This window comes from Hemitrygon akajei, chromosome 23 (assembly GCF_048418815.1).
Source record: "Hemitrygon akajei chromosome 23, sHemAka1.3, whole genome shotgun sequence".
Classification (NCBI taxonomy): domain Eukaryota; kingdom Metazoa; phylum Chordata; class Chondrichthyes; order Myliobatiformes; family Dasyatidae; genus Hemitrygon; species Hemitrygon akajei.
This window is the reverse complement of record NC_133146.1, coordinates 40,397,211-40,421,536: the sequence shown is the minus strand read 5'-3', so window position 1 is coordinate 40,421,536 and position 24,326 is coordinate 40,397,211. Positions and strand designations below refer to the sequence as shown.

Genomic DNA, 24,326 nt, shown 5'->3' with positions numbered 1-24,326 from the left:
TATTTTCAATGATTTTTTTTTGGGGGGGGCAATTTCTATTTCATCCATCATGTTACATCTTTCATAGTATGCATAACAAGGATTAAAAGAAAAGCTACATTAATTTTCATTAATGTTAAATATAGAGTCATAGAAAAGTACAGCACCAAAACAGGCCTTTGATCCACGTAGTCCATGCTGAACCATTTAAGCTGCCTAGTCCCATTGACCTGCACCTGGACCACAGCCCTGCATAGCCCTCCCATCTATATACTTATCCAAACTTCTCTTAGATGTTGAAATCATGCTCAAATGCTCTACTTGCGCTGGGAACTTTTACTTGTGCATATAGTTTTTAAGTGAATTAATTGATATTGTCTCTGACATTCCTTTTTTACTCTAATTATGAATTTTATTTTCTTTGAAAAGAATTGTTCCCTAAATTCTTTTTTACTACTCCTTTTGGTTTCTAGGTTCTGCGGGTAAATGCTTTTAGTCTATGTAATTGACCTTTGACAGGAACTGATGCTTGCACATAATTTTAGTTTAATTTCTATACTTATGTTATTTGGGTCTTGTAGCAAAACCTTGGTCAATGTAATTGAAAAACTATTAATAGAGTGAGGATAGACAGGGCTTAGAACAAGGGGTGGAAATTGTTTTATCAATGGCCACAAAATCTTTGTAATATTTCCTTAAATGTCTTTACATAATGGCCAAATCTTGATTGTGTATGTGAATTACTACACAGGAGTGAGGTAAATAATGAGATTTTATTTTACCCATTCGAGTTCTGCACTTTAGGTAGCTAGTCGTTCTGTGGAAAAATTGCTGGCTAGTTGTAGCATGTTTCTTTTATATGAATGCATTGCGATGCAGACATCAGGAATAAGCTAGTCAGATACAGGTATGTGGTAATTGGGAAAATTAAAAAGCCTTCTTGGAAGTCTGGAGGTGGGGCTTCAGTCTGCCACCTGAGGATTTGTTGCCAAACATGAACTACTTTGCAGGGATGGCTACTGTAGCAAAGCAGTTAAAGTTTGACTCCATTGGCAAATGACTCCAATGCACTATGTCACAGCAATCGCATAGGATGCTGCAAGACTGCTCTAATTGAGCATGACTTGGCTGAGTTGTTTTCAAATTTTTCATTCCTGTCATGTCTTTTCCTATTGTGCAGGAACTTACAACCCCTTTAATTTTGCACATGAGTCAAAAAGTCCCTGGGCTTTTTGTTTTGTATATAGCAACATGATACAAAGTTCATTAAAGTACTTGATCTGATAGTGACTTTAATACTCCCCTTAAAAGAGCCTGTGTTTTCTTGACCCACAAACATTTCATCCCACCGCTGCCATGCTGGATATGGACTGATGTGGAGCTTTCAACAGCAATTTTATGAATGTTGCCAAAAAAAATCTTAGATGCTAAATGTTACCAAAAAAAGTATTGCTGTTGCAAAATAATCATTGAAGGCCACTCACTTGTGTCATGTAACCATGTCAAAACTTTTGAAACATTTTTTCAGAGTTATCACTAATTAAGCTGAAACCATTGCCACAATTGCATAAGATTATCTCTATAGAAGTACAGCTCTACATCTTGCTCCAATCTCAAAGTGTAATGCTTGATCACTGGTCTAGTGCTGAATCAAATTTGTCTTGCTTTATAATATTGTAGTTCCAATTCCCAGCATTTTGTTCAGGCAATCACTGAGATCATGGGATGGGTATCCTGTTTCACAAGATGCAAAGATGCACTGCCTTCTGCAGATCTGTAAGATGCTGTCCATACTCCTGGGTATATTCACACATTTACTCATTACTTTTGACTTGTGCTAACTCCCCTCCTTCATGGGAACCTCCAGTCCATAAAACCACAATTGCACAGCCCCAATTTTAGTCATTCCACCATAAATACTATACTTTTTGCTACCATGGCTTTAAGCTTCAGGGTTCCCTCCCTTAACCTTAGCAGCCCTCTTAAGGTTTTTGGACCGAGGTTTTGGTTATTTGCTGGAAATCTGTAGCCGGGTGTCACATTTGGCTGAATGGACTTCAGCAAAATGCCTTATAATATTCAAAGTGCCATAAAAATAACAGTTGTTTTGTTATCAAAGAGTTCTACAAAAGAATTGCATTTTTAGAGTGCAATGTGGCATCAGTTCAGGTCACTGATCCAAGCCAGGCCATAACTTTCTCCAAAGATCAAGTATCTCCAACATGAATAAATGAATCAGTGTCATTTATTGCTCCCAGTGCAGCCTCCTGTAATGAGACTTGTTACAGATTGGGAGATCATTTTGCCAAGCAACTTTACTCTGTCTGCCATAATAGCCAGGATCTGGTGGCTAGCCATTTTAATTCCACTTACCATTCCAACACCAACATGTCTATCCACAATCTTTCCTACTGCTAAATTGAGGTTAGATGCAGATTAGAAGAACCATACCTCATTTTGCGTTGTAGTCTCCAATTTCTCTAACCTGGTGACTGCTCCCCTCTGTTCCATAATTTTTCCTGATCCCCACTCTTTTCACCACTTCTATTTCTTCCCCCCACTTGCTCGATCTTTCTTCTGGTTCCTTTCCTCACCTCCTTCCCTCTATTCCATGGTCCACTGTCCTCTCCTATCAGATTCTATCTTCAGCCCTTTGTTACTTCCATTTATCACATCCCAGCTTCTTGTATCAATCCCCCATCTGCCTGTCATCTTCTTTTTCACCTGGATTCACTTATCACTTGCCAGCTCCTACTCCACATCCTCTCCGCACCTTTTTATACTGCCTATCTCCCTTTTTTTTCCATGTCTAAAAATGAAACATCAACTGTCCATTTCCTTGCATAGATGTTGCCTGAACCGCTGAGTTCCTCCAGCATTTTGTGTTGTTCCAGATTTCGAGCATTTACAGTCTTTCTTGTGTTCACATTTCTCCTGTATTTCTCGTCTTATACCATCAATCAATGTGGAATTACCATCTATCTTGTTCCTTTCTGTTATCATGTCTTTTACCCTCCTTTTATATTCTGACAATAAGCTTCCTGCACAAGATAATGGAGCAGAATGCAACTTCTACCAATTTTTAAGAATTCATGCAAATTTTGCATGCCAAATAATCCTGGTTTAATTTTTTTTTTGTCAAGCTACCTCACATTTGTGGCTTGAATTTCTCTCATTGTCTGCTGGGTTTATGAAGAGTAGCTCTTTGGCAACAAGCAAGTCCTGCTTGGAAGGTAAACAAATCATAGTTTGGTATTCAGGCTAAGAAGCATTTAGACACGTGGCCTAACAATGAACAGATGGGAACAAGTCTAAAGTCAGTACTCACAACATTAGTGGGACAGTAGACCTAAATGTCATGGCAAGCTCCAGACAAACAGCTGCAATGACAATCAAAATAGCTGATTTGTAGTAGTAATTCCTTTTTAAAATGTTACCTGCAGATTTGTGAGTGCTTCATCCAATTCATTTATGAACATGAATAGTAAAGTTCATCCTGAAGGAACTTGTACCTTCCATACTCAGCTGCTTATAAGGCTAATGAGGATGTAATCTCCACTTTTTTTAGCCTTGTGTGAAGGTACCAAACTCCACATGACATCTTTGCTATATCATTATGCAGCACTTCCTTGAAATCTTTCTTAAATATATTATACAACACTACAAATTTTATTTTGATTCACATATTAGCACAACAGTCCTTGAAGGATTGTACCAAGCTAGTGAGAAAGGATCTCCATTTTCCAAAGTGCTGCTCTAACATTTGCTATCTTTTAAAGTAAAAATTTTCTTTTATTAATCATCTGTCAGTTTACTTTAGGAGTGTGTGATCTTTGTCCTAGGTCAATTATTCAGTATTGCTTCCCTGAGTATTAAGTGTAGGCAAGGAAATGAGACTGGATTATTTAAATATATTCCTATAGAAGAAATTGTGGCCATTGTAATGGTTTACAAAACCCTGCACTCATCTTTTTGTTTAGACCGCGACCGCTTCCACCTCCACTTCCTCCACCGCCACCGTCACTTCTTTATGGTGAACACAGACAGCTTTCCCGTTTTGATGACTACGGTCCAGAGGAATACATTGGGCGTTCAAGGTAAATATCTATTTCCATTGGTTAATGATGAATACTCAAAATTATAAAATAAATGAATTTTCATCAGATCAGGTCTTCAATTCTGAATTCCCATTCTCCTAGTATGTGTTGAGTGAATGTCTAAAACTTTTTCTGAACTTACCTGTCTATTATTGACAGATGTATTAGTGAAGAGCTGTGTATATCTGTACAAATTGTATAAACATACACATGTACAATTTTTGGCATCAGTTTGCTTGGGACCAGTGAAGCTCAACAAGGAATTGGAAGAAAATAGACCCATACATTAAATGAAAGAACTTCAGTTTTGGAGGCTTAAAATGGTTCATTTATTTAAAGAAACATGATAAAGGTGTATTCCCACTAGCAAATTTGACAGATGTGTGTTCTTTTTAAACCTAGGTTTAACCATTTCAACGAGCATCGAGGGATGCGTAATCTGGAAGAAAATTCACGTCTGCATAGTAGATATGCTCCGTATTCTACAAGACTGCCAGCGCCTCAGGATCGCTACAGGGAGGATTTTGAAAGAAAACCTTATTCCATATCAGGCAGAAGAGAATTAGAACCACAGAGCACTGCCCCAAATGCAATATTTACACGTGATTATAATCATGGTCAGCCACCAGAACGTGGTCCTAGTTTGAGTAAATTAGCTGGTGGATTCTATGATAATTTTGATAACTTCCGTGACTATGAGTGGAACTAACTAACCACTATATTTAATGTATATTCATTTGTTTTTATTTTTGGGGTGGTAAGCAAGCACTTGTATTTTTCATTAGAAGTTTGCTTTTTCCAAAATTTTAATACTGAGGGACCACAAACCTCACCCCTTTCCCACTCCAGACTTTATTTATTTCTGTTGAGTTGGCACCATATACTTAAAGAAAGCTGCTATCTTTAGCAGGATGTAATATGATGCAAACGGAAATAGTTGGTCATTTCTTTCTGTATAAATTAGTATGAAAATATGCTTATTGTCTTGGTTCAAAAGTTTTTTTAAAGATAAATTTCTGAGCACAACAGACTGTAGATAACTTTTTTAAAATAAAGTTAGAGACCTTAAATGTAACCTAAAAGTGAATTGCACAGGTTGCCTCCTATAATTTACCATCAGAAATGTCCTTTTTTTTAAATGTTCTGCACATGTTGAGAAATGCAAATTACATCAGGAAATAATTTGTTTTTTAAATCTTGGTCGTTTCTTTCTCCAAATAAGCTAACTTCTGTGATTTGGAACTTGCTGACTAAGTTGTAAAATTCGGTCAGATGGCCCAGGTTCTACCTGCTGAGTTCACAGAACCATGTTCAGTCAAATAGTAATAAAAATAAATGTTTTGTGTTTTAAAATGTGTTGAGATGTTTGATTTTTGCTCTATCAGAAGCCAATTTTATAGAAGCTTTTTGCAATTACCTAGCAGCACATCATATTAGATTAATATTTAACTGCTGATAAAGAAGCAACACATTTCAGTTGGAGTGGGTGATGCATTAGCTGGCATATGGAAAGGAAGATAATGCTTCCGTAAAGAGATATTATATTGATCTGAAACATTAACTTGTTTTTCTGTATCTCCATGACTAGTGTTTCCAGGGATTTGTTTTTGTTAATGGTTTGCTTTTGATTCCAGATGTTCCTATTGCATTGCAAAATTATCAGAGATACAGAAACTGGTTGAAAATTGAAAAATCTAAATGTAGCATTCAAGAAACCAAATGTATTTAGAAAAAAATTAAGTTTTGAAACTTGAATAAGTTTGGAGAATGGAAACTAAATACTTTGAGTACAAAGGTCCTGTAAAACTGATTTGTTTTAGAAAATCATGAATAATTTCAAAATTAAGAAAGCTTATGGGGTGTTAGCTTTCATAAGTCGAGGGATAGAGGTTAAGAGACGCGATGTAATGATGCAGCTCTATAAAACTCTAGTTAGGCCACACTTGGAGTACTGTGTCCAGTTCTGGTCACCTCACTATAGGAAGGATGTAGAAGCATTGGAAAGGGTACAGAGGAGATTTACCAGGATGCTACCTGGTTTAGAGAGTATGCATTATGATCAGAGATTAAGGGAGCTAGGGCTTTACTCTTTGGAGAGAAGGAGGATGAGAGGAGACATGATAGAGGTGTACAAGATATTAAGAGGAATAGACAGAGTGGACAGCCAGCACCTCTTCCCCAGGGCACCACTGCTCAGTACAAGAGGACATGGCTTTAAGGTAAGAGGAGGGAAGTTCAAGGGGGATATTAGAGGAAGGTTTTTCACTCAGTGAGTGGTTGGTGTGTGGAATGCACTGTCTGAGTCAGTGGTGGAGGCAGATACACCAGTGAAGTTTAAGAGACTACTGGACAGGTATATGGAGGAATTTAAAGTGGAGGGGGTTATATGGGAGGCAGGGTTTGAGGGTCAGCACAACATTGTGGGCCGAAGGGCCTGTAATGTGCTGTACTATTCTATGTTCTATTACTTAAGTCCATCACCCCTATTGGGTCATAAACTGCCAACAGTAGCTTGCAAGAATCCTCTGCATGGGCCAGTCTTTCAAGTTGACCCCAGGTGTAATCCATGTTGTGACTTCTAGATGAAAATCTTGCCTCTCCCAGGTATGTCTTTGGAGTTTTTGTCTGTGTTGCATAGCACTGGGTTTTTACTGGATGAGGTTGCTAGTCCCATACACAACCTTCCTCCTGGGAGTGTCACTTTGGGTGGTTGATAAATGTCTTTTTTGATAGTTTTTTCCTAACTACTGAAAAATCTTTAAATTCGGCTGCAGTTTCTAATTGTAATTTTCTAGGTATCCCCTTGATTACAAATTGCTACAGTTCTAAATGGTTGGTGTTCAACAAGCAAAAGGGAAAGTTTGACGAAATAAATGAAACTTGCAGTATGCATATGAAAGAATGTATCTGAGTTTGTAAAATGCAAAATTGTGCATCGTGCATGTTATGTATACTCCTCAAATTGAATGAGATTAGAGACCAAAATATTACTTTGTTCTTTCCTATTGTTTACTCTTAAATCGTGTATTAGGGCGGGAAAGTGTTATTGACCTAAAATATCAACTGTTTCTCTCCACGAATATCACTCAGTCTGCAAGCATTTTCAGCATTTTGTTAAGCTGCCCTTTTGATACCAATTTGTAAATTTCATATTACCGTCATTATGGGACTGATTAGGAAAATTTGAAATGTGAACTTCACAAGGTTACCTCTGGATTGATTGTAATGCCGCCACCGTCATTATGTGAATAAATATAAATGCTTAAACTGGGCCATAGAAAATGACACCGGCATTTGATCGTACTTGATAACGGAAGTTTACATCCGGATACAAATTTTATTTTTCTGTGCCTCTCCAGTGAGCCTTTACAGTGATAGTCATAACTAAATATGGTCTATAAGTGAAGCCGCGATGAAGAATAATTCGATTTGAAAATCCAGATCCAAGTCTAAATATTTCTACTGAAATTGCACACAGTCGCTACTCCAGCTAATTTTATCAGTGGTTGAAATATTATTTTTTGGCGGTACGTTCCATCATTTGGAAGACAATTTCTCAAGTACATTGTCTAACAAAGTTGTCCCATTTTCCCCAAGGCGGCGTGGCTAAGGCCTAAACAGTAAGTGTTCCTCCTCTGCCAGGAACTCCACTGACTCCCGCTGCAGGAAGCGCTTCTCCACCCGCACGGATAGCCTGTTTTCTCAAAGACCTCGATTGCGATTGGCCGTCTGAAGCCACTACAGCCAATCAAATGGGGGGATACATGGAGATGACAATAAATGCAAGATGGCTCCTCATATAAATCCACGCGCAGAGAGCGGCTTCCCCGTTCGCAAAAAAATCGTTTTTCTTCACATTTTTATGCGATACGTTTCTCGACCTTGTCCAGAGGGCTAACCGGCTGTTGCATGTTATCGAGCCATAAATCAGCGATCACTGGGCAATCGATGCTGTGTGGGGTTTAAGTGTTTTGATCTTCTGCGTGGAGGAGATGAATTAAAGCCCTTCTGCCGGCTCTGAGGTTTCTTGCGGCGCGGCCTCCGGTGTTGCTGCTGAGACGAGCCCTGCATGGGCCGCCTGTGAGCTGCAAATGCTGCAGTAAAGCCGCGAGTATTGGGCAAAAGCGGGACGGCGACTTATTGTGTGCTACAGATCCTTAATGGCGGTTTCGAGGTTAGTGTTTTAGCCCCTCCATTGACATTAAACGAAAAGAGTATGGAAGGAAAGGCCTCTGATTCGATCCAAGCCAACGAGGTCCGCCTGTCGATAGTAAATTATAAATCTCGCAGTAAACTGAGCTCGAGCTAGCAAATGTCTGTGAAACTTGTTTGCCATCTTAGTGTGGTTGTAAATACTAATAATGTTGGGCATTGAGGCCTATCGGAGAAATAATGGCAAGTGATGGTTGGGCCAGCGAAGTCAAAGCTACAATTATTTACAGGATAAACGCCCAGGAGTGGGTTTTAAATTACTGATGTTACGTAGAAATTCTTGATCGTCAGATAGGCACAATAGATTAATCTAGTTCGTATTGACACGTACTGAATCACCAGTCGCCTTCTATTATTCACATACAGTTTACAGTGCATTCCGAAAGTTAATATTCGTAATCTAATATTGTGGTCCCTTAATAAAGGATTTTGTAACATGTAAATTATTTTCTAAATTGGAATAGAATTATGCTGTGAATAGTACTGGAATAAATTTGGTTTATCTTAATCCAAACCCTAAGAATGCCTCTAAAACGTAATTTCCTGTAATTTCCACGTAACTCGGAACCAGCGAATAACCTTATTACTTCTGTGATTCGTGAGTAGAATCAGCCATAGCCCTCAGAGTGATTTAAAAAAAAGACAATGCTGAAGGCAATCAGTAGATCAGTTTCGTCCAGAGAAGCTAATCTTTCATCATCAGCTTTCGAGGTGTGATATGACCATGCGATTGATGTCTGAATTTTGCGCATTTTGGTTGTCTTGCAACTCCCTCTTGGTTGGATGTGTTGAGTCATTTAAAATTCTTTACTGTCTATCAATAACTTTATTTCAACCACAGCCATGTGTGCCCTCTGCTCATTGCTTTAAAAAGTCATATATATATTAACTTATTGGATATAGTACTGTATTTGCATTTCCTCACTTCTGAACTGTAAATTGCATTTAAGCGTTAGAGTGCAAACAATATGAGAATTAAAAATTATAGTAATCCCAAACGTGCATCCTTGTTTATTCACTTCCTTGTACTCCTTACACCATAATGATTTAAAAAAACACTTCTAACCAATGGTCATAGAATTGAGCCCTTAACTGTTTTTATTTCAGAAAATGCTTCCTGATCTATACAATATTTCTGTCACTTATATTTCTAGAAATTTGGTACTATCCTTGGCAAGAAATTACTTGCCTTTTCATGACCAACCCCAGTGATGTATTCATTGTTGTGATTGGTTTTAAATTCTTGCAACTTTCAGAATAGATTTTCATAATTTTTGTTTTAACTTCTGCAGTGAGTGGCTTAGAGAAAAGTATGGGAGTGTTGGGGTGGTAGATAGAGACATTTTGTATCAGACATTTTTAAGCTATTTAGTATAAAGTTCTTGTTTTGTTTGATTTTTAAATTTGAGAAGTACAAATAACTCAAAATCAGCAGTCTGTTCTGTACTTCTCCAGTTTTATCAGTGGCATTTACCGGTAGAGTTCTAAATTTCACAAAAGATAGTTGAAAATCTTTAGTCTTTGGTGGATACCTATTCCCCTTAAATTTTTTTTTTTTAAAAACCATATTGTGACTGAAGTTGCAATCTGCTGCCAAAAGTCATTGGAAAAGCATTTCAGTCTTTATAATATTGGGCCCAGGGAAGTTAATATTGGGCCCAGGGAAGTCACATAATTACATGAATTCTTAAGCATCTGTATGGTAACACACAGATGAAGGAGTTTTATACAGTCATCAGCATTTTTAAATTGAGTCTGGCAGCCACTAGATAATTCTACAAATTACAATTTGGTAGTTTTCCCAATCTGCTTTGGTAATGTTTGTTGAGTGAGTTTTACAGTTCTGTGGGATCTTCTTCCGGCCTTTTGATCAGGTAAACAGGGCACTCACTGGCTTTAGTGAATCACATGACATGTCAGAACTGAAATGTTTGCCTATGTTATTTGCTCATTTGAGTTTAAACTCCACTCCAGGCTTGATCAGGAAAATGTAGACAAGCTATTCATCAGTCTGTTCATCTTTTCTGCAGCTTGTTTACAGCTTGGTCCAGTGTTCAATCCCAACTTCAGATACGGTTTGCAGAATTGGTACACTCTGGAATGGGATGGGTGTCCTCAGGTTTTTGGTTACCTTCCAAGTCCCAATAATACTGAAGCTCTGGTCAGGGAAAAAGGAGAAAGCATATATCAGTTATAGGGAGGTTGGATCAAGTGAACCCTTTGAGAAAAAATACATTTAGGGAGGGCAAAAGGTGACATGAGATGTCCTTGATAGAGAAGATAAAGGAAAATCCTAAAAGATTCTACAAGTATATAAAAAGTAAAGGGGAACCAGGGAGAAAAATTGTTTTTCCTTAAGATCAGTTTGGTTCTCAGTATGGAATCAAGGGAGATAACAAAGTCTTAACTCAATACCTCCCATTTATATTTACTGTGGAGAAGATCATGGAAGATTGGGAGTTCATGGAAGAAAACAGTAATGTCCTAAAACAGTATTGACGTAATGAAAGGGATATTAATGATGTGGTACAAGAGGTTGATAAATCCCCAGGCCTGACCAAGGGTATCATAGAGCATTGTGGGAAGCAAAAGAAGAAATTGCTGGGGGCCTAGCAAACTTATTGTATGTTCCTTATCCACAGGTGCAAGATAGGAGGGTTACAAATGATGTAACATTGGACCCAGTGGTGGGAAAGTTGCTGGAGAAGATTCTGAGAGGCAGGATATAGCAGCATTTGGAAAGGAAAAGACTGTTGGGGATAACATGGCTTTATGTATGGGAAATCATGTCTTGTGAATTTGAATTTTTTGAAGAGATAATCAAGAGGATTAACGAGAATGTTGGCAAAGTTATTGTTCATGTGGATTTTAGCAAAGCATTTAGAATCAGAATTCAGAATCAAGTTTATTATCACTGGCTGTGTTGTGAAATTTGTTAACTTGGCAGCACTATAATGCAATACATGATAATATAGAAAGAAAAAATAAATCATTTACAGTAAATATATATATTTGATTAAAAATAGTACAGAAACAGAAATAATATTTTTTTCAATGAAGTTGTGCTCACGAGTTTGATGTCCATTTAGGAATAGTATGGCAGAGGGGAAGAAGCTGTTCCTGAATCATTGAGTGTGTGCCTTCAGGCTTCAGTACCTCCTTGATGGTAACAATGAGAAGCGGGCATGCCCTGTTAACGGGGGTACTTAATAATGGACAGCAACTTTCTGCTGCGGAGGCTTGTACCCAAAATGGAGCTGACTAATTTTACAACTTTCTTTAGCTTCTTTTGGTCCTGTGTCATAGCCCACGCCCCTAATAGGGAGAATCTCAAACCTAATAGGGAGAGTGCTCTCCACGGTACATCTATAGAAGTGTTTTAGTTGAGAAAACCAAATCTCTTCAAACTCTTAATGAAATATAGCTGTTGTGTTGCTGTCTTATAGCTGCATTGATATGTTGTGACCAGGTTAGATCCACAGAGATCTTGATACCCAGGAACTTGAAATTGCTCACTCTCTCCACTTCTGATCCCTCTGAGGATTGGTTTGTGTTCCCTTGTCTTAACCTTCCTAAAGTCCACAGTCAGCTGTTTGGTCCTACTGACATTGAGTGCAAGGTTGTTAGTGATGCCTCTCAACTAGCTGGTATATCTTTGCACCGTTAGAATCATAAACAAGAGAAAATCTGTGGATGCTGGAAATCCAAGCAACACACACAAAATGCTGAAGGAACTCAGCAGGCCAGGCAGCATCTATGGGAAAAATGTACAGTCGACATTTTGGGCAGGACTTGCTGAAGAGTCCTGGCCTGGAACATGGACTGTGCTTTTTTCTATAGATGCTGCCTGGCATGCTGAGTTCTTCCAGCATTTTGTGTGTGTTGCTTGGATTTCCAGCATCGGCAGATTTTTTCTTGTTTATGATTCAAAGGGTGCAAATATGTACTTCCTGAAAGTGGGGAAGAAGGCATAAGGCACAGTCCCCTAAATCAGAAAGGGTGGATGGTCACAATATTTTCCCCTGAGGTACAAGATTCTAAAATTAGGGGCATAGGTTGAAGTTGAGAGGGTGGGGGAGATTTTTAAGGGGACCTGAGAGGCAAGTTTTCTACAGTGAGCACTGAGTATACAGAACAAGCTGCTAAAGGAAGTGGGAGAGTTGGGTGTACTTAGAACATTCAAAAGACATTTGGACATGTATGTGGGTAGGAAAGCTGCAGAGGTTCCCAATCTAGGGTCCACAGGCACCTCAGTTAATGGCAGGGATCCGTAGCATAAAAAAAGTTGGGAACCCCTGGTCTAAAGGGATCCAAGCTAAATGCAGGCAAATGGGATTATTTGGATTGTATTTTGGTCATTGTGGTGTATTGGACTGAAGAGCCTGTTTCTACACTCTACAATGTCAGGACAGTGACATGCTGGTAGATTAATTGCTAACTGTAAATTATCCTTTTGTGTAAGCTAGAGAATCAAGGGGAGATTGATGGTCATGTGTGATAGAAAATAAATTGCAGGATACTGAAAAATAAGAGAACTAAATGCTTTGGGCCACTGGCCTATGGGTCACTGTAGGTGTAAGATAAGGTGGGATGACATCATGGAATATAAAGCCATCTTGTACTTTAAGTAAAAGCTCTGCTTTGCTGCAAGTGATGCTTGCTCAGAGTTAGATGGGAGGAGCATTACCCCAGTCCCAGGCATTGGGTATAGTTAAATCTGTGACTGTAAACTTCCACCATCTGCAGATTTTCTCTTGTTTGAAATTCCTTACCTTTCTTATCACCTTTCTAATAAAGGAGATTCCTAATAGTAAAACACTTTACAATAGATGGCACTTTTGACTCTTTCATAACTTTATTCAAGTTGATAGTGAACAATTGTTGCCTTGACTGAGACAGAAATCTAGACCCAGAAATTAGAACTAGTTGGCATAAGAGTTGGCTGAGAGCCAGGCAGGTGATTGGCAAAAGGGATACTGAGCTATAGAAGGGAAAAGGATCATGGGACGGGAGGCCTCGGGAGAAAGAAAGGGAGAGGGGAGCACCAGAGGGAGATGGAGAACAGGCAGAGTGATGGGCAGAGAGAGAGGAAAAAAAGCTAAATATATCAGGGATGGGGTAAGAAGGGAAAGGGCATTAATGGAAGTTAGATAAGTCAATGTTCATGCCATCAGGTTGGAGGCTACCCAGCCAGTATATAAGGTGTTGTTCCCCCAACCTGAGTGTGGCTTCATCTTGACAGTAGAGGAGGCCATGGATAGACATATCAGAATGGGAATGGGACATGGAATTAAAATGTGTGGCCACTGGGAGATCCTGCTTTCTCTGGCAGACAGCGTAGGTGTTCAGCGAAACGGTCTCCCAGTCTGCGTCGGGTCTTACCAATATATAAAAGGCCACACCGGGAGCACCGGACGCAGTATACCACACCAGCCGACTCACAGGTGAAGTGTCACTTCACCTGGAAGGACTGTCTGGGGCCCTGAATGGTGGTGAGGGAGGAAGTGTAAAGGCAGATGTAGCACTTGTTCCACTTGCAAGGATAAGTGCCAGGAGGGAGATCGGTGAGAAGGGATGGGGGGGATAAATGGACAAGGGAGTCACGTAGGGAGCGATCCCCCTGCGGAAAGCAGAAAGGGGGGGAGGGAAAGATGTGCTTGGTAGTGGGATCCCATTGGAGGTGGCGGAAGTTACAGAGAATTATACATTGGATCCGGAGGCTGGTGGGGTGATAGGTGAGGACACCTGAGTGGGGTGGTGGGCGGATGGGGTGAGGGCAGATGTGCGGGGAATGGGAGCGATGCGTTTGAGAGCAGAGTTGATGGTAGAAGAAGGGAAGCCCCTTTGTTTAAAAAAGGAAGACATCTCTTTCGTCCTGGCTGTTGGATGTTGTTTACTTGTATTATCAGAAGGCCTTTGACAAGCTGCCATACCTGAGGCTTCTTAACAAGGTCAGAGCTCATGGTATTACAGGAAAGATACTAGCATGGATAGAAAATTGGCTGACAGGAGGCGAAGAGTCAGAATTAAGGAGGGGGTGCTATTCTGGTTGGCTGCCAATGACTAGTGGAATTCCGCAGAGGTTGGTATTGGAACCACTTATTTTCACATTGTATATCAACAATTTGGATATCAGAAATAACAGAATTGATGGCTTTGTAGCTAAGTTTGTAGATGGTACAAAGTGGAGGGGCATATGGTGTTGAGGAAAAAGGGAATCTGCAGAAGAACTTGGACAGATTGGGAGAATTGGCAAAGAAGTGGCAGATTGATTATAGTGTAGGGATGTATATGGTCATGGACTTTGGTCGAAGGAATATAGGTGTAGACTTTTCTAAACAGGGAGACAATTTAATAATTAGAGGTGTAAAGGGACTTGGGAGTCCTTGTTCAGGATTCCTTGAAGGTTGACTTGTAGGTTGAGTCAGTGGTAAGGAAAGCCAATGCAATGTTAGCATTCATTTTGAGAGAATTAGAATATAAGAGCAAGGATGTGATCCTGAAGCTTGTAAGGCATTGGTCAGACAGCTCTTGGAGTATTGTGAGTGGTTTTGGGCCCTTTTCAGGATTGGAATCAGGTCTAATATCACCAGCATATTTCATGAAATTTGTTAACTTTGTGGCAGCAGTACATCACATGATGATTATAGAGAAAAAACTGAATTACTCTGTGTGCGTGTGCGCGCACGCGCGCACTTAACCACACATTGCTCTGCGACAACACTGGTACCAAGTTGTATGGGTCCTAATGCCCTTCCCTTGGACAACATCGGTGGTGTGAAGAAGGGAGACTTACAGAATGGACAACTGCAGGTCTTCCATACAACCTTGCCCAGGCCCCAGTCATCATTGAAAATCGATGGACAGCCGAAGAGAATGAGTGAGTGTGTGTATGTGTATATAGTTCAATAGGTAGTGCAAAAACAGAAATTAAAAAGTAGTAAGGTAGTGTTTATGGGTTCAATGTCCATTTAGAAATCGGATGGCAGAGGGGAAGAAACTGAATTCCTGAGTGTGGTCCTCTGGCTTCTGTACCTTCTTTCTGATTGTAACAATGAGAAGCAGGCATGTGTCCTGGGTGGTGGGAGTCCTTAGTGATGAAGGCTGCTGAGACACAGCTTTTTGAAGATGTCTTGAATACTATAGAGGCTAGTATCCATAATGGAGCTGACTAATTTTACAACTCTGCAGCTTACTTCGATCCTGTGCGGCAGCCCACGCACCCTCCCCCCATACCAGATGGTAATGCAGCCAGTCAGAATGCTCTCCACATTGCATCTATAGAGGTTTTTGAGTGTGTCAGGTGACAAAACATAAATCTCCTCAAACTCCTAATGAAATTTGGCCTCTGTCTTGCCTTTATAGCTGCATCGATAAGTTAGGTTCTCAGAGATATTAACACCCAGGAACTTGAAGTTGCTTACTCCTCTTTTGATCTCTCTGAGCAGTGGTTTGTGTTCCCTTGTCCTACCCTTTCTGAAGTCCACAATCAGTTATTTGGTCTTACTGACATTGAGTGTAAGGTTGTTAGTGCAACACCACTAACTAACTGGTATATCTTGCTCCTGCGTGTCCTCTCGTGTCCATCTGATATTCTTCCAACAATGGTTGTATCATCAGCAAATTTATAGATGGCATTTGATCTATGCCTAGCTATACAGTCACAGGTGTAGAGAGAGTAGAGTAGTGGGCTAAACACACATCCCTGAAGTGTGCCATTGTTGGCTGTCAGCAAAAGATGTACTCGTATTGGAAAAGGTCTCAAGGAGGTTCATGAGAATGATTGGGGGAACGAAAGGGTTAATGTATGAGGAGCATTTCATGGCTCTGGGCCTGTACTTTGTTACATATTTTGTTACTCGGGTAGTATTTTTTTTAACCTATACCTTAACTATTTCTGTGAAACTTCAACTAATTGGGACAGTGGTGTAATTAGGCCAAAATGTACTGGTCCTGATGTGTCCTAAATTAACCAGATTCCACTGTACCTGGTAAATAGAGTTGCTTGTCTATAAAGTCACGATGCTGCCTACAGTTTAGCACATCTGTGGGAGTTGGTGCTTGTATATAAACTCAACTAACAAAATGTATTTATTAAATTATTAAATGGACTAGCTAATGTGTATCATGTTGGGGGGAAAAATTGTTCTTGGAATGTGTTCAATTGAAAAGTCAACATTTTGACCTAAGGGCTTAAAGTCCCCATTGCTGCCAGGTAAACCACACACGGGAATTACTTCAGCAATATCTAATTACAAGTTTAAGTTGAAAGGTATAACTAGCACCCTCATAAATAGCTGCAATTAATATAAGTGTCTAATTGTGTTCTTTGCCATTTCTTTTATAGAAATTTATGCTAAGTGACTAGACTCCAGATGTTTGGGTCTAGAAGGCCTATTTGTCGTAAAGACAAGGAAAATAACTAATTAAATCAACTCCAATAAAACTGGTCTTTTGAAACTTCCACTAGAATTTGTACAATGCTATTACTATTTAAATGTTCAGCATTAGCATAAGTTCAAATGTTTTGCAGTAAATAATTTTCATGTACAATAATATTGCATCAAAGTACTAAAAGTCATTACTTTTTCTTTTCAATAGGCTTGATCGTCTCTTTATTTTACTTGATACTGGCACTACACCAGTAACTAGAAAAGCAGCAGCTCAACAATTGGGTGAAGTTGTTAAACTCCATCCTCATGAACTGCATAACCTGTTATCCAGAGTAAGTAGATAGAATAAAACTAACTTGACTAAAATGTGTGTACACATCTGATTTAGGAGTTGCAACTTTTTAAAATGTACAGTATTTGGTTGACCTGCAGAGAGTAAGAAGCATACTTCTTTAAAAATAACAATAAATTAATAACATTTGGATTTCATTGATAATTATATGTAAAGGTAAATGTCACAGATTTTTCTATTACCCCGATTTTGTGGTGATTTTGACAGTTTCAGTACTCAGCAACCTGTGATATTTGCATATGTCTCACTTTATACAGAAGTAAATCAGTGATCCAGTTTGTGTACCTGAAGTCAATCTGAAATCATTTGAGCTGATGTGAATAGATGAGTTTTTCTCTAGTCCCTCTGAAATTTGTGTACTTATTGCGCATGCTTGAGTTCTACATGAATTTCTAATCATTATTAAGCTTTAAATACCATAATCCAACCTTACAGTTTTAAGAAAAAAAGTGTTAATTTTTTGGTTTATTTGTATTTCTTTCTTCAATCCTGTATGCTTCAAGCTTTATTTATATAAATTTTAATGAGGAGATGCTTCCATTCTGAGGATTTTTTTGTGTGATTGGCTTCTGCATTCAATTACTATATTGTTGGGTGCCAGGAATCCTGTTGAACTGATGACATTGATTATCAGAAAAGCAAGACCTTCGTGGAGAACATTTTACAATGACAGTGGGAATTGCAGTCACTTCATTGTCTACAGATTCTGGGCAAATGATTTTAGGAAATCTGAAAGGAATGGTTGTTATGGAGTTGGTAGTGTGAGGCAGAGGATTGTTTGGTCCATGGATGTTGTTGGGTCCCTTGATGCTTATGATATACTGAAAGGCCTCTTTCTGTACTGTAAGTCTCTGACTCCATGGCAGTGAATCTGTGAAGGGTGTTAGATGTGCCTTAGACTGTAGTTGGATATTTTGTAACATTATTGAACATAGTTAATTTCTACTTAATAGCAGATGTGGGGCACTCAACCTCTTAAACTTCTTCCCCCATTTAATAAAATGGCTCAACAAACTAATCTAAATTCTGTAATCCAGCCTACCTTTGTAACCTTTCATGTCCTTGCATACTGTCAATACATCTAAAGATATTCAAAGACTCTGCTTCAGCCACCCTTCAAAAAGAAAGTTCTAATGACTTAGAGTGCTTTAAGAGAAAATAAAATTGCTTTCTTTATCCTAAATAGGCAATGTCTTTTAAACCTTAACCTCTTGTTCTGACTCTCCTGCAAAAGGGAACGCCCTCTTTACGTCCACCTGTCGAAGGCTCTCCAAATCACATATTTCAAACTTGATTTGCTGCCAGTTGCATTCAGTATCTTGCAGTGAAAGTAGATGTCCTAATACCATATAAAAAGAGTATTCATTTATCTGAATGAGACCATAGGTCATGTTTTAATATCAGACGAGAGGAAAAAGGTTTTGAGTTGTTTTTTTTTTGTTATTTGAGAAAATGATGTTGTATATCAGTTGCAGGTTTTACCAGGATTTTGTGGAATTCATGCATCAGATAGCATTTTATAGAGTCTACTCTTGCAAATAAATGTAGATATTAGAAAGCTGTTGCAAATGGCCCTGTTTCCCCTTAAGCACTTTGCATGCAATGTGTTCATTTTGCAGTTGATCTTGCTGGGACAGAGACTTCAGTTTTACAAACAAACATTGATTTTTCCTTTGCTGCTTCTCTTCTTTGACATTTTCTTAATTCATTGTCAAATCATTTAAAAATCAAAGTAAAGGAACTACAGTGGATTCCAGTTCATTGGAACACATTAGGACCAGTACATTTTGGCCCAATTAAGCGGCTGTCTCAATTAGCCAGTTTCGTGGAAATAATCAAAAACATGTATATATTTAAAACAAACTACTCTTTAACTGAGTAACAAATTATGTATTTAAATCAAATACAGAACAAATTGGAATGCTACCAATATTACAACAGAACTATAAAGCTGTATATTAGTTCCTAATAGTTGTCAATGGAGGAATTCATTCAGTCTATGCTGCAGTGTTCTTTTGGTCGACTGTATATGAACAAAATCAACACAGACACCCAGTATAGATAATAGACTGCTTTCATACAATGCTTTCGCTGATTGCATCCTTCAAATTTTCATGTTCATTGTAACTTCCAAGGTTATTGTTGATATTCTTTGTAGTTCCTAAATTGTTGAAGTTTTCATTTTCATTCCCGGTAGTTTCTGGCATCTCTAAGCCTAAATGCTTGAAGCTGCATTAGTAAAACAGTTCTAAATTGACTTGCTGGTTATTTCTCACCAATTATCAAAAACTCACAGGTTTTTTTGAACAGAAACACAAAAGTGACACTAATTGAGCACGGTGGAGTGTTGACGGCCACTCAAGTACACGTGACTGACGCTAGTTAGAAACTGTTAAGAAACAGTCTCCTGTCCAAATTAAGCACCATAGTATCCCAAATAAAGAAAGGAAATTCCAGCTATTTTCTCAAATAGTTTTTGTTCTTTCAAAAGTTGGCCCAAATAAGCAACTGCCCTGATTAACTGGAATCTAATCACTGTATTCTAATTTCCTAGTTCAGGCAAAGTGGTGTATTCTTTGTCAAGTTTGCTTAAACAAATGCTTGACTGATTCACACACATTCCAAATCCCCAACAGAAAGTCTCTTGCTTTATGGGTGATGAGAAGGGAATCAGTCATGCTTCCAAATGAAATTGCTGTGTACCTGGAAAAAAATTGGTTGTGAAATATGAGTAGACAATGGAACTGATAGAACTTCTGTATAAAGAAGCAGCATAAGCACAGTGAGTTAAATGTGCTTCTTCGTCATTATGATTTGGAATGATTTAATTTCTTGTGAATTATTTTAGACTTTTTTGAGTGTCCCTCCTGTTTAAATCTCATAGTTAAGAGGGTTGTTTTGATAAAGGTATTTTTGATGTATTGCTTTGTTTCTGTAGATAAATCATGATGCTGAAATCTATAAAATATCAGTGTATTCAGCAAATTACTAGGGACATAGATTTGATCAAATCTCCAAAGGCCTGGAATGCACTTCCTAAAGCTAAGCACACAAACCTTCCCACACAGCTTTGGGAGATAATAAAAAACAAACAAAATGGTTGCAAAAACAAAAAAGAAAGAGGAGGATGAGAGGCTTCAGAAAAGCAACTCTAGCTTGTAGGGAGGAAAAGGGGGGAAGATAGATGTGGAGAAGGAAGTATTTGAATTTAACTTCTTAATGATCTGACAGATGCTAAGTATTTTGCAGCTCATGAAGTATTTATTGAAGTGCTATGAAATAAAAAGGTACCATAAATAACCAGAGTCTCTGACTGTGATTATATGAAGAATTAGAAAGTCAAATTATCTCCCTTCAAAATTTTCTAAAGGAATTATTACATTTACTTGGGAAACCAGGCAGGGTCTTTGTTTAATTTCTCATTTGATATCAAGCGTTTGTGCATATGATACCGTCTGTTCGACTGTTTCATATTTTATGTGCAATTGTAATAGCTTTAGAGGGAAGATGTGAAAGGACCTTCCCATCGTTGCTGCAAATTACAATAAAGATGTTGCTTCATTCAGAAAGGATTGTTTTGGAGAGCTCAGTTGATGAGGTCTGAAGAAGGATTAAAATACATAAATATAACTGCAGTGAATTAAAATTTATTTTAAAGGAAAATTGATTTTTAATTAGAAATCCAGAAGAAATTTAGATGGCCTCTCAAATTTACTCTATCATATATTCACAACTATTGTGTTCAATTTCTTGAAAACAAAAACTAGGTTAGTCTTTTTTGGCTTTAACTTCTGAATAGTGTATATTTCTAAGTTTGGTGGAAGTTTCTTTGTCAACCTGTGACCAAGTGCTGAAGATAAGTAGTCCATTTTGGAAACCTCTGGGGGTCTAGCAAATAGATTCTTAAACCACAGACTGTCAATTGTAAGTAAGGCAAATTTCATCTTATTTTTTTTCTCTTTTTTTGAAATTCTTTGACCTTCAGATTGAATTCATGGAATGTCTACAAGATGGGTTTTAAGAGCAGCTTGTTGTTGAGCCTACTAGGGGTCAACTATTCTGGATTGGTGTTGTGCTAAGAACCAGATATGATTAGGGAGCTGAAGGTAAAGGAACCCTTGGGAGACACTGATCATAATGTGATTGAATTCACCTTGCAATTTGATAGGGAGAAGCCACAGTCAAGTGTATCAGTATTAAAGTGGAGTAATGAGAACTACAGAGGCATGAAAGATGGACTGGCTGAAGTTGATTGAAAAGGGACACTAGCAGGAATGAAGGCAAGGCAGTAGTGGCTGGAGATTCTGTGAGCAATTCAGAAGGTGCAGGATAGATATGTCACAAAGAAAGAGTAGTATTCTAATGGGAGGATGACACAACCATGGCTGACAAGGGAAGCCAACATAAAAATAAAAGAGAAAGCAGATAAAAGAGCAAAATTTAGTGGAAAGTTGGAGGAACGGAAAGTTTTTAACAACCAGCAGAAGGCAACTTAAAAAAAAAAGCTGTAAGGAGAGAAAAGATTAATATTAGCAACACACAAAATGCTGGTGGAACGCAGCAGCAGGCCAAGCAGCATCTATAGGAAGAAGTACAGTCGACATTTTGGGCTGAGACCCTTCGTCAGGACTAACTGAAAGAAGCTACCCAATAATATCATAGGGGATACAAAAACTTTTGTCAGATATGTAAAGTGTAAAAGAGAGGTGAGAGTAGATAATGGATTGTTGGAAAATGATGGTGAAGAGGTAGTAATGTCAGACAATGAAATGGTGGATTAACTGAATAAGTATTTTGCATCAGTCCTCACTGTGGAAGACACTAACAGTATTTTGGAAGTTTAAGAGTGTCATGGTGTCGAAGTAAGTGCAGTTGCTATTACTATGGAGAAGGTGCTTGGGAAGTTGAAAACACTGAAGGTAGATAAGTCACCTGGACCAGATGAACTTGCACCACAGGGTTCTGAAAGAGGTAACTGAGGAGGTTGTGGGGGCATTAGAAATAATCTTTCAAGAATCACTAGATCCTGGAGGACTACAAAATTGCAAATATCTCTCTACCCATGAAGAAGGGAGGGAGGCAGAAGAAAGGAAATATAGGTCAGTTAGCTTGACCTCAGTGGTTTGAAAGATGTTGGAGTTGATTGTTAAGGACAAAGTTTTAGGGTACGGAAGCACATGATAAAATAGGCCAAAGTCAGCATGGTTTTGAGGGAAAACCTTGCCTGACAAATCCGAAATTCTTTGAAGAAATAACAAGCAAGACAGACAAAGGAGAATTAGTGGATGTTGTGTACTTGGATTTTCAGAAAGCTTTGACAAGGGGCCACACATGAGGCTGCTTAACAAGCTAAGAGCCTGTGATATTAAGGAAAGACACTAGCATGGATAGAACATTGGCTGATTGGCAAGGAGGCAAAGAGTGGGAATAAAGGGAGCCTTTTCTGATTGGCTGCCAGTGAGTAGTGGTGTTCTGCAGGGTCAGTGTTGGGACTGTTTTTTATGTTGTATGTCAGTGATTTGGATGACAATTAATGGCTTTGTGGCTAAGAAAAATGGGGGGGGGGTGATTGAAATCTATCAAATAGTGAAAGGCTGCGATAGAATAGATCTGGAGAGGATGTTTCCTTTAGTAGGGAAGTAAAGGACCAGAGGGCACAACCTCAGCATAGAGAAACTTCTATTTAGAATGGAAGTGAGGAGGAATTTCTTTTGCCACGGGTGGCTGTGGAGGCTAGGTCATTAGGTGTATTTAATTCAGAAGTTGATAGATTCTTGACATCAGCTTTTGGATATCAAAAGTGTCAGTTCATTCTGATAGGACTGATTTTTTTTAACTAGCGGTATAGTCTTTTTTTAAAAAAAATCCTTTAAAAAGTTTAAATAGTTAAAAAGGTTTAAGAAAGGCAAACTACCTTTTAACTGAGTAACAAATTATGTATTTAAATGAAACGCAGAATAAATTGGGAAACTATCAAAACTACTACAGTACAATAAAATTGTACATTAGTTCATAATAGTTATCGATGAAGGAATTCAATCAGTATATGCTGATGTGTGCTTTTGATTGTAAATGAATAAAATCAGCACAGGCACTTTGCAGATAGTGAACTGCCTTTCAACGATTGCATCCTCCAAATCTTCATTTTAATTTTAACAGTCAAGATGATTGTCGATACCTTCGTATTTTTTCATAGTTTCTAACTTATTGAAGTAGTGAAATCGTTTCCTTTTCACTCCTGACCATTTCTGGCATCTCCATCCCTGAATGCTTGAAACAGCAATGGGCAAAAAAGTTCTGAATTGTCTTACTGTTTATTATGTGCCAACTATCAGTGACAAAAATCAGTGCTTTTTGTACACAAACATGCAAGTGATGCTTTTTTAAAAATTGTTTGCTCCAAGCACAGTGTAGTGACACACACGTGACTGATGCTAGTTAGAAAATGTTCGGCAAATATCACCTGCCCTAACTAATTAAGTGGAATATTATCCCAAATAATCAAAGGGAATCCCAGCTATTTTCTTGATTTGTGTTTGTTCTTTAAGAGTTGTCCCAAGTAAGTGGCTACCCCTATTAACTGATGGCCCAATTAATCAGAAAAAAACTGTATTGTAGAACAGAATTTGACTTTCTCAATGACATATAAATGCAGTTATGCTTTGTTTCTTATTACTGCATTGTTAATCATGGTAATGAAATCAAACTAGCCTTCATGTCAGCTTTATTTTGTAAATATGTATAAATGGGACTTTTTTTTCCTTCTTAACAAAAACTAGGTTTTAACATATTTACGCAGTCCTAATTGGGACACTCGCATTGCAGCTGGCCAAGCAGTAGAAGCTATTGTGAAGAATGTAAATGAATGGAACCCTACTCCAAAGCTAAAACAAGGTATTGGCTTTGTATACAATTCCAATAACCATTTCTAACCAGGTTAATAATACTGAATCGAGACAAATGCAATACAAAAATGATGCAATTATAAATAATCTACTGAAATGTGTCTGTCCATGAAGACTTTCTGAAACATTCTGTTTCATGCTTCTTGTGTTAAATGAGTGATTGCCATATAGGCTTTCAAATTATAAATTTCTTCATTACGTCTAATTACTTTGTGATAGATGTACAGATCTAGTAACAGCATGGAAAGCAATCATATTCAGTTTTTGTGGCACTGTGGTTTAAACAACTATTTTACTTTCTTTCTTGATTCTTGCATATTCACTTTTGAGATTATACTAGTTTGTTAACACAAGATCGTTATAACTTATTCCATGCCATGTTCTTATT

General features: G+C 38.3%; 2 protein-coding genes across 4 annotated transcripts in view; both read left to right on the top strand.

Moving 5' to 3' along the window:
• Nucleotides 1-5,429, top strand: part of LOC140715388 (uncharacterized) — a 44,893-nt gene extending 39,464 nt beyond the window's left edge. Inside the window, exons 11-12 of the mRNA XM_073027497.1 lie at nucleotides 3,960-4,076; nucleotides 4,479-5,429. Coding sequence (XP_072883598.1) covers nucleotides 3,960-4,076; nucleotides 4,479-4,785 — 424 coding nt within the window. The 3' untranslated portion in view covers nucleotides 4,786-5,429. The remainder of the gene's footprint in view (nucleotides 1-3,959; nucleotides 4,077-4,478) is intronic.
• A 2,417-nt stretch (nucleotides 5,430-7,846) lies between these two features.
• Nucleotides 7,847-24,326, top strand: part of btaf1 (BTAF1 RNA polymerase II, B-TFIID transcription factor-associated) — a 76,927-nt gene continuing 60,447 nt past the window's right edge. For all 3 annotated transcript variants that reach the window (XM_073027494.1, XM_073027493.1, XM_073027495.1), the window contains exons 1-3: nucleotides 7,847-8,250; nucleotides 16,890-17,013; nucleotides 23,813-23,927. In XM_073027494.1, the coding sequence (XP_072883595.1) occupies nucleotides 8,237-8,250; nucleotides 16,890-17,013; nucleotides 23,813-23,927 (253 nt within the window). In that variant the 5' untranslated portion in view covers nucleotides 7,847-8,236. The remainder of the gene's footprint in view (nucleotides 8,251-16,889; nucleotides 17,014-23,812; nucleotides 23,928-24,326) is intronic.